The sequence below is a fragment of the Oryzias melastigma genome, linkage group LG22 (genome assembly GCF_002922805.2).
Source record: "Oryzias melastigma strain HK-1 linkage group LG22, ASM292280v2, whole genome shotgun sequence".
In the NCBI taxonomy this organism is placed as follows: Eukaryota; Metazoa; Chordata; class Actinopteri; order Beloniformes; family Adrianichthyidae; genus Oryzias; species Oryzias melastigma.
In genome coordinates, this window is record NC_050533.1 from 18814997 (window position 1) to 18831322 (window position 16326).

The following is a 16326-nucleotide window of genomic DNA, read 5'->3' on the forward strand; positions in this document are numbered from 1 at the left end:
TCTAGACTCCCATCACTTTCAGGTTAAGTGAAATCTGTCAAACGTTTCTAACACTCAACAAGAGACCACACACTTTTATTGAGGCATCTGATTGGTCAGTTTATAATTTGAATAACTTTTAACACACATAAAAATATAGTTGAAAATAAATTGTTGTGCTTTGGCTTTTGTCGTAGTGTTGTGGCTTTTATTGTTGTGTCTTTTGCATTCATGTGAGCCATGTCAGCCACCATATTCATCTGATAATCATTTCTCCAAACAGTTACAATTATTTTTTTATTTACACTGTAACCCTAAAGGTAGAAAATCAGACATAGTTTCACAGTTATTCAGAATCACCCCCAACAAATATTGATGTTCATGTGTACAGAAGAACCACCAAACACATGAAAATGAAAAATCTTTTCACACAGAGGGGGGTTTAAACCACTAATATATATATTAATTAAATTCAAGTTAAAAATCTGACTTCAGTGGCCACCAGATGTCAATGATATGATGTTTTCCCAAATCATCAAATCAAATAATTTCTCAAATGTTGCGTCTCTAACATAACTTAAAGACAGAAAATAAAGTTCAACAGAAACTAACAAAAAGTGCAGCAGGACTAGAAAAAAGAGGAGGATGAGGAGCTTCTCAGCAGGATGAAGGTGTTCTGCACAGAAGACTGAGGTCTGAAAACATTCAAGTGGTCCCAGACTGTTATCTATACTTACAGCTATTCCCCTGCAGACGTTCTATACTTGTTTGATTTAGCTGTTTTTATTAAGTATTTTTTTAACCTGTCAACCACAGGATGCATTCACATGACTTGTTTGTGGGCATTAAAGGTGGAGCAGCCTGTAGCCTGGAGGATGTCAGGGAGGGGTTTGGCAGCCTTCAGGATGGTCTTTGCTGACTTAAAGGGGAAGCTGTGCACCCCTGCAGCCCTCAGCTTGTCTTTCCGGGTCTGCAGCAGCTCATCGTATTCCTGCAGATCAAACAGACCTGTGTTCACCGCCGGAGCTGTAGAAACATCACTGGACTCTGTTGGAGAGCTCACCTTACAGTCTCCCTCCAGAGTCTGTTTCATGGAGTCCATTTGGGCCTGTTTGGACTCAAAGATCTCCTATAGAAGCAGACAGCGTTAGTATTAAAGGGTTGGGGTGAGCTGGACCCTGCAGACGTAGAGCTGCGTACCTGCAATCTTTTGGCCGCATCGTTACGCGTCTCCTGGTTGGTGTTCGTCAGTGCGAGCACGCTCAGAAGCTTCACCTCCGTCCTCTCCACAGCCTCCGACATCTCCGCCACCCTCCTCTGCAGCCGCATCTCCTCCACGCTACTCCTCTGCTGAATGTCCAGGACGCTCTCCGTCCCTCTCCTCCGCAGATCGCTGCACTCCTGCTCCAGCTGACAAGAGGTTTGCAAACGTCGGCTCCGGCGGGAGGAAGGAAACACAAGCAGCAGCAGATGGGAGGCGGATTACCTGGATGCAGGCCTGCAGCAGAAACTCGTTTTTCACCATTTCTTCCCTCAGCTCTTTGTCAATCTCCTTCTGACGGGAGCGCCGCCTCTGTCAGAAGCAAACGCAGTCACTTTCTATAGTCTCACTGTTTGTTTCTGCACAGAAGCTTTTGACCTCTTTACTTTATGGACAGCAAAAAAATAAAAATAAAAGCTGCCTCGAGGCAGGACGACCCCGTAACTCAAATGTCTAAGATCACTGGATGACGCTGGATCCTAGAACAACTGCAGGCAAACATCATCAGAACGTGTTATTTACCTTCACCTTTCAATGCAGAAAGGAAGCGGACATAACTGAACGCTAAAAATAGAGATGTTTTTACTAAATAAATACATAAAAATAAAAGTAAGTACAATACAACAGACCCGTTAGTATGGAGGGACTGATTCTGCAGTTTTTTGCTGCAATATATAGGATTAGCAGTGAATTGGACAGTTAGTGGAGCCAAGAATGTTGTTCTTCTTCTCTTTAGTGTGGGTTGGTCACATCATAAGCCCAGGGATGGGCAAACTACAGCCCGGGGGTCAAATTCAGCCCATTAAACTGTTTAATCGTTCCCGCCAAATGGAAATAAATGATGATAATCCTTCTTTGATTTATTTCCCCTTTAATTGTGGTGTTTCCCCACTATAAATTCATTGATCTTTGTTAAGGTGCAGAAAGTTATTCTGCATTTCTGTGGTGTTTTTTGACATTTATGTGTGTTTTCTGAGTCGGGCAGTCCTTTTTCCGATCATTCCAACACTACCTGAAAGCAGCATTTCTTTAAGCTTATGGTTTTCCCTGAAGAACATCAAACCATTGGTACAATTGGCACTAAAATGAGAATTAAAGGTGCAGTTTTGAAATAAAACCACCAAAATAGTAGTGTTAATCAATTTTAAAACATGTTTATCATCTACATTTTATGTTATAACTTTCTCTTATGCAGTAGATTACCCAAACAGCCAACACATCTGGTCCTGCATGATAAAATTTGTTCTGTACTGGGCTGAACTAATTTGACGAGCTCTCTGTTCAAAAAGCAGAACCACGCACCGTCATCAAGTCCTTCAGGCGGTGTTTCTGCTGCGGCTCCTGAAGCTCAAACTGTTTCTCTTGGACTTCCGGTTCAGTTTTCTCCTCCAGCAGAAGTTTTCTCCTCAGCGGAGGTTTCCTCTTCGGCAGAGGTTTGTTCTGCTGCTCAAATGAAGGTGGATCCTCTTCTTCCTCCTCCTTATCCTGCCACAACACAACAGCTGTTTGACTCGACCCAACACAAGCTCAGCACTGTTGTTTCAGACTTGTTAGTTTCATTATAGTGAACCACAAATCCCAAACAAGTCGCAAAATTCAGAGGAATCAGACTGTAATTTCAGGTGACTGTTGCTTGAGTTAAACGCACCCACGCCAGCTGTAATTCTCCCAGCTTCTTTAAGTTATCAGTAATCAGGGAGTCCAAGCGGGCTTTGATGGCCTTGTCCAGGGAGGAGATCTTGCTCTGTATTTGGGTTTGCTTTCGCTGGAGCAGATTCTTCCTCCTAACCTCAAATGTGTCTGCCACGTCTGAAGAGGAAGCAGCAGAGGACGTCGGGTTTAGAGGAAATTGGAGATTATTTGGTCCTAAAAGCAGTGGCGGACTTAACAGTTTGGGGGCCCCAGGCGGAAAATAACAAGGGGGCCTCTGCAGCAGTTTTATAAACCTTTTTTTTTTTTTAATTCTTTAAAAATATTTTTTGTTTGGAAATTGCCCAATCAACAACACTGACTGCTCACTAACCTGCAAAGCTGTTTCCTTCACTAACCACTATATAGCACATTCACCATTTTGGAATCTACGATTCCGAAATTGAGTCCCTTAGAAATCTCCCAGAAGTCCTTGTGAAAAACCAGTGTGAATCGAGCAAATAAAGACTACAAGACATTGTTTGAACAATTTTAGTTACAAAATATGTCTTTAAATGTAATTTTTCAATAAACCATTAACGTTTTCCTCATCAGAACACAGTGGAGTCATAAATAGATGTAGTGAAATGTTTGTAATGATTACATTTGCATCTTGCGAAATCTGTGACATAACTACCGTTAAAAAAAAAAAAAAAAAAAAACATAGTGAGCATGATGTCCAAATTACATTTATAATTCACGACACTAGATACTCCCGCACTGTATAGTTTCCTAGTAGTTAGGGATTAGGGCGGGAATTCAGACATAGTCCAAGTCTCTGGACTTACTGTGGACTGGAATATTCCATTTCTGCAGGGGAACCGGGGAGGAAAAAACCCTTTCACATGATGAGTCTTCTGCCATTGCAGTGATTTATCTGTACTTTTTTTAATGACGGAGTTAAATATTGATGGGCGTAAAATTTATTTCAGACACATATTAAGCGTTCTGTGCTGGGCGGGCCCCAAAGTGTTGGGGGTTCCCCAAGCAATCGCCTATCTTTGCCTAATGGTAAATCCACCCCTGCGTAAAGAGGAGTGAGGGAAGGGAAGGACAAAAGAAATGAATGAGAAACGAGAAAAAGAGAAGGAAAAGAATAAAATAAGCTGAAAAGAAAGAAAGAAAATGGTAAGAAAGTGATAAAGACCAACTTTGTCCAAGAAAACGACACAAGTTTTTTTTCTATTTTGGCTCAAAAGGAGAGAATCTTAATGAAAAGACCAATGAAAGTCTTTTCTGTATTAGAAAAGACTTAAGGAAGAAAGAAATGAGAGAATAAAGGAAAAGTGGGCCCAAAAAAGTGAGTCGACTTACCTGTAAATGTCAGATCTGTCGTTTTCTTACCTCTCAGCTGGCGCTCGTAGTGTCTGCTCATCTTCATCAGCTCCTCCTGGTGTTTCTAGTGTGAGGCAGGATCAGGCTCAGCGTGCACAAGCGGATAAAGAAAACAAACTTCTGACAGAATCATCAAAGACGGCGAACGTCTCACCAGCTCCAGGTTCCTCACGGAGGTCTCCTTCAGGAACTTCCTCTCCCTGCAGGCCGCCTGCAGCCGCTCGTACTCTTTGCACAGCTCCACCTCCCGCTCGGTGATCTGGTTCCGGAGCAGCAAAGAGGAGGAGACGTTGAGCTTCTTCAGGTCGGACACGCTGTTGCTCTGCTCTGCCAGCATGTTCTTCAGCCTCTGCTGGTAGTCCTGAAGAACAAAAAAGAGGAATCAGAGAAAGGAAGCCGCTTTTAGACGGTTTCATATTCCGATTTGCTGCAGACATGACTGCTGTGGTGTGAAGCTCACAGAGATCTCTGCTCGATGGCGCTCCCTGCCTTCCTCCGTCTGCCTCCTCTTAAATCTCACTCGAGCCTCCGTGTCTTCCAGTTCCTCCTTTGAGATTTCCCAGGCGGACTGGTACTTGTCCCTCTCCAGCTGGAAGTTTCGTTTCTCCTCCCGGACTCTGTCCAGCTCCTCCTGGAGCCGAAGGAGGCCTTCCTCCCAGAGCTGGAAGTCACAACAACAAACAAAAGCAGCAACACATTCAATGTGAATAGAAAGGGATTTTTTAAATCAAAACCACACACACAAGAAAGAATCAACAATAGATCTATGAATAAATGGACTAAAATGATGCATAAAACTAAAAACTCATTTTACTTTAACACTATTTGTTTTTTATTTTGGAGAACATTTTCTGTCTCATTTTCAGTCATTCTCTGAATTTGTTACACTTTACTTTAATTTAATTTGAGTTGTGGGTGGGACTGATGGCGCGTCATCCGTCTGTTTATGTGCTCTCTTGCTAGCTTACAGCCCGTCTCCCTCCCAACTTAACATTAGCGGTGCAACAAAAATGCAGAGCTTTATTGTAGCTACAGCACAGCTGTGAGTGAGATTCAGTTCAGACGAGGAAAATGTAGACGTACATGGATTTAGTCGTCTACAAGTGGATGCATCAGAATGCAAAGGAGCAGGGAGCTTGTCGCTTGCCGTAGCAGTTTTCATAACTACAAGCTTTTTCAAACCAAGTTTTTCCATCTGCTCCTGATTATTTTAAATAAATAAATGCTATTTCAACCTTAATTTACTTTATATCTATCTCTATTATAAAAAGAAAAAAAAATCCACAAGAACACGTTAAAAATAATTTTCATCAGAGTGGACTGAACCTTTATAAGAATGAAAAGGGGAGGATTGAACAAAACTGAGGGACATGCATTGACGGTCTAGTTCAAATGTTTTTTTTCACATTATCTTTATTTAGGCGAAAGTCAAAAAACATTTAATTAGTAGAGAAAAAAAGTTTGCTTTTACAAGGTACTCGTATTTGCTAATATTTAGTGAAAAAGTAGCTTTTTGTCAGTGGAGACATGTTCATTTGACTGAGTTCTACAACTCAGCAAACCCTAAATATAATTTTAAAATATGCTTATAAATGAATGAATGAATAAATCAATGGATGAATAAAGCTTTATTTATATGTCACCTTATAACTCATTTGAGGGTACCAAAAAAATAAATTAATTAGGTAAATTAAGAACAAAATTAAAAACAGCATAATAATGTGCAATAATGCAGAGGTACATTTTAAAATTGATTGTATGGTTTACTTTATTTAAAATATTTTAGATAAATCTGTGGGACAAAATGTGAACTGTGAAAATGTGAATTTTTTTTTAGAATTTTTAATTGCCATTTTAATCTTTAAAATATGATGTAAAACAGCATAATATTCCTTCCGTTTAGTTTCTTGTTAAAGCCAACATGGTTATAAAAATAAAAGATTTCGTTTCCTGTCACCTGATCCTTTGACAGCTCGTTATTGGACGGAGCCTCCATCACCGTGGATGTTTTCCCCTTACGGGCCTTTTTAGTTTTCGCCTTTGGTGCCTATAAGGGAAACCGTCAAACTCTAAAACTTGAAAGAAATAGCAAAACGTAAAGATCATTTATGGATAAAACATGACAACTCACCATCTTCAGCTTTAGAAACAACCCTCAGAGGAGAACGAGACACTCACTCGACTAGTTAGCCATGCAAAAGTCGTTTCTGTAGCAACGTGGTCACGTGATCCCGAACTTCTCACCAAGAGTACTTCGTCTAAAATCAGTCTAACTTCCAGTTACCATAATTTGAACGCTTAAATTCTTCAATATGAAGATCATATATTTTTATGGTATCGGTTTGTCTTTGTGAAAATAAGCTAAGTTCTAAGTTGTTATGTATTGATGCTCTCACAAGTTCAAGGGTCTCTACTACGACGTAGTCATCATATTTCCGAGTTTCATTGAACGCGCCGCCAGGAAAAGGTTGTGAGGGTTGCCAGATCTTAAAGGTTTCAGCGAATTTTTGCTTTTTTCCCTTCTTTAAACACAATCGGCACAGTAGCTTATAAGCTTAGGAAATTTTGTATCGTGAAAAAATCAGTACAATGTTGCTGATTTAAAAAAAAAAAAACAATTAAATTAAAAGTTAATACAGATAAATCTGTTTTTAAGAAGTTAAAAGACCCACTCTAATGAAAATTGTGTTTTCGTGTTTTTAACATGTTATTGTGGCATTTTTCTCATGACGGAAAACTTGCATAAAAAAATTAAGGTTACATTTGAATATCTGAGGATATCTTTATTCAAATCATTGTGAATCAGGAGCAGATCAAACAACACTGTTTGAAAAAGAGCATATTTGTGATGCAGAAAATACTATGGGCGGGTCATAAGCTCCAAGCTCCGCCCAATTCTGATGGATCATCTTGCAGACAGATCCACTAATGTCTTTGTTTTCCCTTCTGAGTCAACACCTGGTCCAAAACTGTGCAGCTGGATAGCTCCAATATTGCTGAATGTACCAAAAGACATCTTTGGTAAACTCAAAATGGTTTCTGTTTTCCTATCTCTGTTTTTCTTTTTTTATTTAACTTATTAATTTAATAGTGAATTTAATTTGTTAAGTGTGAATTGTGCATACAAATAAAAGTGGATTGACATTTTGTGGGTGGTCCTCAAAATTACTTGAACATTTTAAAACCTTTTATTCCCCTTTTGAGTTGTGTCCATAGAAATGTGAAAATAAACTACAATATGACGTGTGTTGTGATGGGAAAAATATTGTCAGACTCTTGACAATACACACCCCTATATATTAGGGGTGATGAGAAAAGAATTGGCTTCACCAAGCCAATTATTTTTCACTGTGACTTATTAAAAAACGTCTAAAAATTAAACACAAAGAGACTGGAAACTGACATGACAGCAACCCTTTAAAACTGAATGGCAACAGTTTTATTAAGTTAAGAAATCAACACATTTAAGAAATGTACTATATACATGGTTTCTATTATGAGGATTAAAAAATAGATCAATACATCAAACGTAGATGGATGTTTTCCACATAAATAATGAACTTGGTTCCAATTCAACTTACAATCATCCATGTGGCTGAGGGGGAAAAGGTAAGGGGGGGTGCCACAACCTCCAGTAATTCATTGCTTGAGTCCAAAATCAAGAACAAAGTCACTGAATTGTTCTTGGGTATAAAGCTAAGCTGTCATTCACATAAAGCATACCTACCATGTGTTCCATGGGAAACAAAGAAAAGGCAATGGTTTAAAAAAAACACACAAATCATTTTCTGAGAACAAGCGGCGAGCTTCAAATCATAAAAAACTGGAGCGGTTTGAGTGAGGTCAGGCTGGGTCAGGAGGCAGCAACATCCCTAACATGAGCGACTTTGTTCCAAAATGTACAGAAAATACAGGGTTTGGTGCAAAACTCCAGCTTCACATAAAAGGAGGATGCAGAAGTTCACAGGTTTGTTCATTCCAATGCTTTGTTCAGTAGTGCTTATGCAGTCATTCAGTGGCTCTCTGCTCGGATCGATGATTCCAGTGTTTGGCTCCTCAGTGCTCCTCTTTGTCTCGGCTCTTCTTGTCTTTCTCGTCCTGCAGGGCCGTGCCCAGCTTCTTGATGAGCACGGACAGAACTTTGTCCAGCGGGTCCATCACGCCCCTCTGCAGCCACTTGGGAATTGTAGTCCTGGCGTGGTGGAAGCCCAGTTTCTGCAGGATGTAGTCCACGCCGACGGGGTCGATCTTCCGTCCTGTCCAGGAGATGAGCCTGCGGGGAAGATAAAAACTGATCAGATCATTTGTGCGTTATAAGAGAGCTTTTGAGACATTTTTGGAAGCCGATTCTAACTCTACTCCCACTATGTTTAAGAGAAACAAAGAGACTAATGTGGAGAATGCAGGACATGACAACAGAACTGTGCTCTCTGGACTCCAACGTTAAATATCCAGAGCATTTGATTCAAATTTTGTTTAAGTGATTGGGGTGTGGAACAAGCTCGCTCCTGATTGACAGTAGTGGTTGCCGTAGAAACAAAGACTCAGACCAATTTGCATCAATCATTATTCAGTCATCTGGCTCCAACATGGCAACGTCCATACTGTAAAAACTTGGGACTGAATTGACTTCATTTGGTTGGAGCCAGAAGTAAGCCATTGGGGATGTCACACCCACTCGGTCCAGTTCTCATGTACAGTCAGTGATTCTGCATAACGTGAACCGAATCTGTAATACTCAACCTTCATGATTAGGTCTGCAAACATGTCAAAATAGATCCACTGCTGCCTCCACAGAACTTAAATTTAATATTTAAGAAGAAAAAATCATTACAGAATCAGTAAAAACAAAATTAATTACACTTTTTTTCACTTGTTTTAGAGTCTTTTAGCAAAATATGCTAAACTATATTTACATGAAAGTCTATTTTCTAAGGTTTAGGTTCTTGATTCCTTTTTAGATGATAATTACAAAGAGAAGATTCTAGCAAACAGAGAAGAGTCTGTCAAATACACGTGACCGAGATTATCATCAAAGTTTACCAAAAACAGTTTTTTTTATTATATAAAACTTAAATGCAAGTGATTTGATGAAGAAAGGCTTACACACATCAGTCATTTGTGTATTCATTTTCTCTTGTGATCATTTGTTTTTGTTGGTTACTGAAAAATATTTTGATAACATGCTTGATCCAATACTATCTAATCCAATCCTATCCTAATCTAATCCAATCCAATCCCAAACCCTATTAAATCCCAAACCCTGTTAATACCTCAAACCCCTTCCCATCCAAAATAACCTAAAATATCTTATTTTTAAATTGGAACATGATTTACAAAAAAGGATGCTGGGACTTTCCTTGGGCAGACTCACAGGAGTATCTGTTTTTTATTTTTTTTCTAATTTCTTTTCTAGAAGCATGTTCCTTCTCATCAAAGTTAAGTCAGTTAATCTAACAGAGCTGGATTCTCCTCCTGTTGCCATCAGTGTTTTTGTTCAATATGCAAAATACACTGAAGTCTAACTTAACCTCCTACTGCGCTGATTCAAGCTAGGACTTTTTTTTTCTTTTTTTCAGTGTTCCTCTCCGGTCTGGATCAAAGACACGAGGAATGACTAAAAGATGTTTAAAGGAAGGCTTCATAACTCTAAGAGGATGAGGATCACAGTTCTGTTCTTGCAGAGTCTCTGACTAATAATTGATGGGGGATATTTTTGATCATGCGGTGAAAGCGTGGAGACCTCAGGGTGGGCTCCAGGTGCCAGGTGTTGCACATGAACTCCCTCCAGTCCACGGTGGTGTAGTTGATGCCCTCCTCCTTGTCCTTGTCGCTGGAGCTGTCGTCGTTGGCGGTCGTCGGGCTCTTCTGACCGGGCCGACCTGAGAATATTCTCGGTGCAAAAAGGGCTGAAAAGGAGAAAAAAAAAACTGTCTTTGAATGCCTCACTACCTTCTTTTAAACACTTTCCAAAAAGGCAACACGGAGCCCCGTTTCATTATTCTCACAAAACGAGCAGTGGGCGCATTAGCGGTATGGATCTGCCCCGACTCGCTAATCTGGATTAATCAGAGAGGAGTGAAAAGCCTCGGCTCTATTTTCTTTACACGCACGTCCAATTAAAGAGCAGCGACGCTTTTAATTGTCCTGAAAGAATGGAGTCTTATTCAAAGGGAAGCCTATTCAAATGCTGCCAGTGACCTCCCTGCTGGGGGAGGAAATAACCCCCCCCACCCGCACGGATCGCTCTGAAATGAAGCCCACAGCATTCCACCAGCTCCACAGGTGCACACACATAGATGTGCTCATCTGCTGCCTCATGCTGGATTGGAGGAAGAGACAAAATAATGACATGCTGGATAATTCCCCGTTGGAGCCTCTGATGGGTTTTTTTTTCCTTTTTCTTCGCACCTCCAGAAGAGAGGCGGATGTGAGCAAAAGTGTGACAAAGATGATTAGTTTCCTTGTCTGACAAATAAACGACAAAAGCAAGAGGGAGCACCTTTCTCTTTCTCTTTCAGGTAGGCCGACACCAAGTCGTGAAGGAACATGATGAGCTCGGCGTCCATGGTGACGCAGATGTGGTCGGTGAACTCCGTCACCACGCTGCACTCCACTTTGGGTTTACTGCTGGACTCTGGAAGAGACAAAAACTCAACTGAGGACAAAAACGACGCTAATTTGAATGATTTGTTCTTTTTTAATTATAGTTATGCAACTTTTACTCCTGTACTAAACAAATGAATAAATGATAGCTATTTAATACATATCATTTTAATTAATTATAATTTTAATAGATCCAGTAAACAGACATACACATACCAGCAAACATAAAAAAATCAAGAATCGTGGTTGAATTTGTGAATGGTTGAGCTTGATTCCTGAATCGAATGGGATTGCCTCCTTAGTAACGATCCACAGCCTTACACACGATTGTGTTTAGTAAAACATGAAAACATATTTTAGTGTGGTTTATGCAGGCAAGGCTCTTCTCCATTGTTCTGATTTTGATAGAAATATAAAAAAAGTACTTCTAAAGGGTTCACATACTTTCTCTTGCAACTGTCCGTCACCAAAAAAAAGCCACAAGAACATATTCAAAAGAACTATTTTCATCAAAGTGGGTCTTTAACTTAAAATGATTGATGGAGCAGCAAAAAAAAAAAAAAAATTGTTTTTTTTGTCAGAAGTGTAATCTCAGAAAAACGTCGGACAGTTTTTACTTTTCATTTCAAAATCGCTACAGAACTCCTTAAAAAAAGAATATTCTAATAACAAATGATGAACGAATAGTCACTAAAAAATAAAAAAATATATAAATTTCAAGGAAAACGATTTCCTATCTTCAAAAAATACTTTAACCAGAAATTATTTTTTATGCATTTTTAGAAGAAAAAGGGTACATTTTGAAGCAAATAGCAGTTCCTGCAGAGGGAAGTCAAATATATTTCATTCAGTGTTGTTTTTGTTTACCAAACTACCTTTAGTGCACACAAATCAAACAAGTTTAAAAGAGATTAAAAAAATCAGCACTTTTAAAAAAGAATAAATCCTTCATTCATTCTGTGTGCAGCAGGAAGCTCCTGTGCATTTTGGAGCTTTGATGTAAACAATCTGAGCTTCTGCTTTGCTGCAGGAGCTCTCATCACACACTAAATCAAGGTGCATTAAATATAAACTCCAACCTGATGAAGATTTTAGTCAAATATTTATATTCTCATATTTTTTAATCAAGAAAAGGTTATGATTTATCTTGTTTTGGAGCAAAACAGGATGAAATTCCATCAGTATTAACTAAAAAACATTTTTTTTACCACATTAACAAATAAAACATCTTTATAAACAATCAGTTTGGCAAATAGCAAAAATAAAAGATCCAGATTCTTTTATGTGGCTAAAAATACTCAGATGTTTGGGGCTTTTCTCACTGTGCTGAAGACGCTCATCCTACCTGTTAGAGACGGCTCATCCGGATCCTGAACATGGATGGATTTAAAGTCCAGCTGCATCCTGGGAAGTGCAAAGATGGTCTCCGTTTCATGGTTGTAGCTGGAGGAGCCGCGGAAGCTGCTCAGCAGACTGGAGCTCTTGTTGGCCGCTCCGCTCTCCTGGTTGTTGGCTTCCACGTTCCGGAGCAGGTTGAGCTCTGAAACGGCAGATAAAACCAAACTCCTGAGCTTTCGGATCACGGACACGCACAGCTCTCTGAACCACCGTATTCAAAAATGTCATCTTTATCAATTACAATATTCTACTGTTACTACTGGCAGTCACATTTTCAGTGTGTAAGATTGATATTAGGTCCTATATTAAAACATTAGCTCCTCTTAATATTACAAACAAAATCCTCTTTCTTTTACTCAAACTTATATTGTGCTCTTTTTATTGTTGTAAGGCTAAAACACAAACACATACAAATCTCTCAAAATCGTCAAAATAAATGTTTAAAATCTGTAATAAAACCCAAATTTTCAGACTTTTTATTTCTAAATCTTTAGCCTTCTTAAACTTTCAAACAATCATATTTTGCCGACAACTTTTGATTGAATGGCACACTAAATTTTGTTTCCTATCAAAACTTTAATTTAAACTTAGCCAAATTATAAAAAAAATATTAGCTTTAACACAGAAATTAAGCACATTTACATGAAGTGACAGGTAAAAAAGCTGTTAAGTGACACAAAGTTCATTTAGGAAAAAACATTTTTTTTGTAGAAAAACAGTGTATAATTTAAATTAAGTATTAACTTTATTTAATTGTCCAGCTGGATTGCAAGTTCTCACAGTTTTATTCAACACTTTCTACAAAAAGTTTGAACATTTCAATTCTGAAATAGTTTTTTTAGAACTCAAATAGTGACCCCTGTTGGTCATAAATCAGATTTAAAGTTCATTTCTGAGGTTAATCTCAGTTTTCCATCAGTTTTTCATCTTTAATAAACTAGAAATGAGTGTGAGCTTTTCTTCTAAAGACTAAACTGATACTAGCAACAAAAAAACAAGCTGTAAAAGCAAAGTAGTCTCTATAACTCTTGGATGTACTGACAAGGATTTGTATTGGTAAGACTCTGGCAATAGGATACGTATTACAATGATACAATACGCATCCCGATATACTGTATCCCAAGATAGTACCAGACAATATTTCACTTTTTTTTTTAATGATAACTTAAGAATTACCTGAATAAAACTCAATTTTTTTCCATAAGTAAAAGGTAAAATACATGCTAATTAAGGATCAGAACATTAAGTACTACAACTGTATCTCAAAAACAAGATGCTTTTACTCAAGCAAATTCATAGTTGCTTTACTTTACTTATTTAAGTAGAAAACACTGACAGTCACAGTTGATTAGAATCAAAAGTTCTCATTGGAAACGATTGGGGTCATTCCTGACCGACACTTACAGAAAAGTCTTTAAACTGTAAACATGTAACTTTTAAGAATGTGTTGTCTAAATGAGGAATACAAGGGAATACAAACATTTTTGTTATAAAAGATTTTTAAGAAAGACAACCCAAGGGGTCATGTTTGACAGCGGGTCAATGCATTTAAAAAAATATATATATATATATTTTAAGAAATTGCAGCTATTTTAAAAACTTAAGGAAAAACATGCTTTATGAGGAATATATATAAATATAAATAGTTCTGTTTTAAAAGATTTTAAAGATGGAGTCATTTTGCCCCCACTTGTGCATCAAAGAGTAAAGGCCACAAAAGCAGAGATGATATCACAAATCTGAACTCCTGAAGAGACCTTTAATGTGTTTAACTCGGCTGAACAGTCCGTTTACCTTCGTTCCTCATGGCAGTGACGTAGTTGAACCATTCTTTGACTGTGGCGACTCCGTGTGGAGGGTTTTCATGTCGACGGCGGGTGATTTTAGTTATCGTGGCCATTGGACTCTCGAGAGCGCCACAGGGTTTTGTCACCATAGTGTTATGACCAAGATGGAAGTCCAGAGTCTGGACTATGTAGGTGGACTCATCTTTGGAGCCTGTGAGCAACACAAACATACAAGCAACAAAAACACAAGTTTTTCGTTTTTTCTACCATCTGCTTTCGTTCAAGCCCCAGAATCCTCGTTTCTCTCACCGTCCTCCCAGATCTTTTGTGCCTCGGTCCAGAAGGCGATGTTGGGCTCTTCCAGGTGGAACAAAGCCCACGACTTGGAGCGGAAGTTTGGCCCGTGAAAGCAGGCCAGGGTCATGTGGTTGCCGTGGAGGCTCATGGAGCCGCCCAGCTGAACGGCGTCCTCGGGCAGAGGCACCTGGAAGAGGGAAATGTGGCAGCCGGCGATAACCTTCAGCACCCCGGGCCAGTGGCGGTGATGGGCTGCATCCATGTCTGAAAAACACACGGACTCGTTTGCTGCGGGGCCTCAGTCATGGTAGACGTACCGACAGGAAAAGGTTTGTCATTTTTTTTCCTGTTTATTCTGCTGCTTTTATATCTGATTACCTAATGAGCACGACTGATTACATTCAGCTGCTCCAACAACCAAATCCTGTTTAAAAAGCGGAATACAAATGAAGCTAATTAGAATTAAGAATCAATTCAGTTCCTGTAACTAGGACAACAAGCAGAGCTGCCTGCTGAGCCTTCCCTATTATGCACCACTCCACAACAAACAACCCTGAAGGAGAGCGCCCTTACAAAGCTCTGCTGCTCCTTTATCGGCGTTGATAACGGGGGTTTTCGGGGGCAGGTAGGGGCCGGGGCCCCACGTGGAGAGGGCCCGCTTGCTGGTATCGAACTGCTGCGTGAAGAACTCCTGCAGCTTCATGCCGATCTTGATGAGGTCCGGGGTGGTGGAGCGGGAGATGATCACCTGGAAGATGTCCCAGTGCAGGTCTCCGTGGACAAAGATCTCACTGGAAAAAGGCAAAAAATACGGAAGAGAAGATCAACAAAAGTGGAAACTGAACACAGACATTAAAGAAGCTAACACACATCATTAAATACAAACAGTGGCAAAAAAAGAAGGAAAGGGAAGATTTTATTTCTAAAATTATAGTTCTTATATATTTGTAGTCATGCATTGATTTTTGACTTCACAGGGAACAAAGCAAACAAGTAGCTGCTATACAATCAAATAAAAAGTCATTATTTTGGAGGAAATTAGTAAAAGACCCCCTCAGATAAAAGTGGTGTTCTTGTAGCTTTTTATTATAAGTCACATATAATAAGAAAACTGAGCTTAAAATTCCCTTTCAGGGTATTTCTTTAATCAAATTGTGATAAAAAAGCTTCCTGCTCTATTATTTTATTTTGTCTTCTATCCTCTATGCTTGTAGCCGACTAGATCATGTACGTTTTTGTTTTACTTGCCTGAGTTGGTATCTGGCTCAAAACTGTTCAAGAGAATCCGGCGGCAGAAAAGATGGAGGCTGAGAATCATTAGCCGGAAGCGGAAATTCAACAAGGTTTCAGAGTTGTAATCACTTTTATTAAAACTTCTTTTAGTATTCAAGATTAGCTTAAAACGTGTCTAAGAGGGTAATATCCTTTATTAAAGGATACTAATTTAATTTTAATTTAATTTTAACAAAAGTGTTCAGATTTGTAAAACTGTTAAGACTTTGACATTGGAGCTTTAGCTTTTGACTGCAGTTAGCTCAACCCTAAACGATCAACGTGAATCAGCTTATTCTGTCGCAAAGAAAAAGCGGCTTTGCATCAATATAAATTCACTTTATATTAGTAATGTGTTGCATTTTGGTAAAAAGCCGCTTTAAAGTGTTGCTTACCAGCACAAAACTGCTTCTTTCTGTAGATCAGCTAATTTAGGTTGATCATGTAATATGTCAAAAAGCTTTCTGAAGGTTTTGACAGAAACACTTTAGGTGTTAATGGTTCAAAGCTAAAAACGCAAAAAAATATATATATATTTTTGGACCGAAATCTGCTGTGGGGGTTCCGGACTTCCTTTCGGTTAATGATTTTCAGCCTCCATCTTGTCTGCCGCCAGGCCCCCCTCAAACTGTTAGGCTGGATAGCTCCAATGTTACTCGCCATTTTTGCTGCACTGGTGATGTTAGGTTGAGGTTGTGAGGG

At 39.1% G+C, this 16326-nt stretch overlaps 2 protein-coding genes across 2 annotated transcripts in view; both read right to left on the reverse strand.

Moving 5' to 3' along the window:
* Positions 1–258: 258 nt before the first annotated feature.
* On the reverse strand, positions 259–6530 carry LOC112149703 (dynein regulatory complex subunit 4). The gene is made up of 11 exons (XM_024277582.2): positions 6396–6530; positions 6222–6311; positions 4725–4925; positions 4419–4625; positions 4274–4328; positions 2889–3049; positions 2543–2725; positions 1466–1552; positions 1180–1389; positions 1043–1108; positions 259–970 (listed from the first exon to the last, which is right to left on the reverse strand). Exons 1-11 carry the CDS (start codon positions 6396–6398, stop codon positions 803–805), a joined length of 1431 nt encoding a protein of 476 aa, XP_024133350.1. The 5' UTR covers positions 6399–6530; the 3' UTR covers positions 259–802.
* Positions 6531–7663: 1133 nt separating this feature from the next.
* The window catches only part of kiaa1109 (KIAA1109 ortholog), a 78498-nt gene continuing 69835 nt past the window's right edge, over positions 7664–16326 (reverse strand). Inside the window, exons 85-91 of the mRNA XM_036209974.1 lie at positions 14926–15143; positions 14365–14616; positions 14063–14266; positions 12216–12410; positions 10767–10901; positions 10008–10173; positions 7664–8537 (exon numbers count right to left, since the gene is read on the reverse strand). Coding sequence (XP_036065867.1) covers positions 8321–8537; positions 10008–10173; positions 10767–10901; positions 12216–12410; positions 14063–14266; positions 14365–14616; positions 14926–15143 — 1387 coding nt within the window. The 3' untranslated portion in view covers positions 7664–8320. The remainder of the gene's footprint in view (positions 8538–10007; positions 10174–10766; positions 10902–12215; positions 12411–14062; positions 14267–14364; positions 14617–14925; positions 15144–16326) is intronic.

Coding starts and splice junctions, on each gene's coding strand:
- LOC112149703 (XM_024277582.2), bottom strand. Junction 4,626..4,724: donor GCCATCGAGCAGAGATCTCT/GTGAGCTTCACA, acceptor TTTGTTCTTCAG/GACTACCAGCAGAGGCTGAA. Junction 1,109..1,179: donor ATGCGGCCAAAAGATTGCAG/GTACGCAGCTCT, acceptor CTGCTTCTATAG/GAGATCTTTGAGTCCAAACA.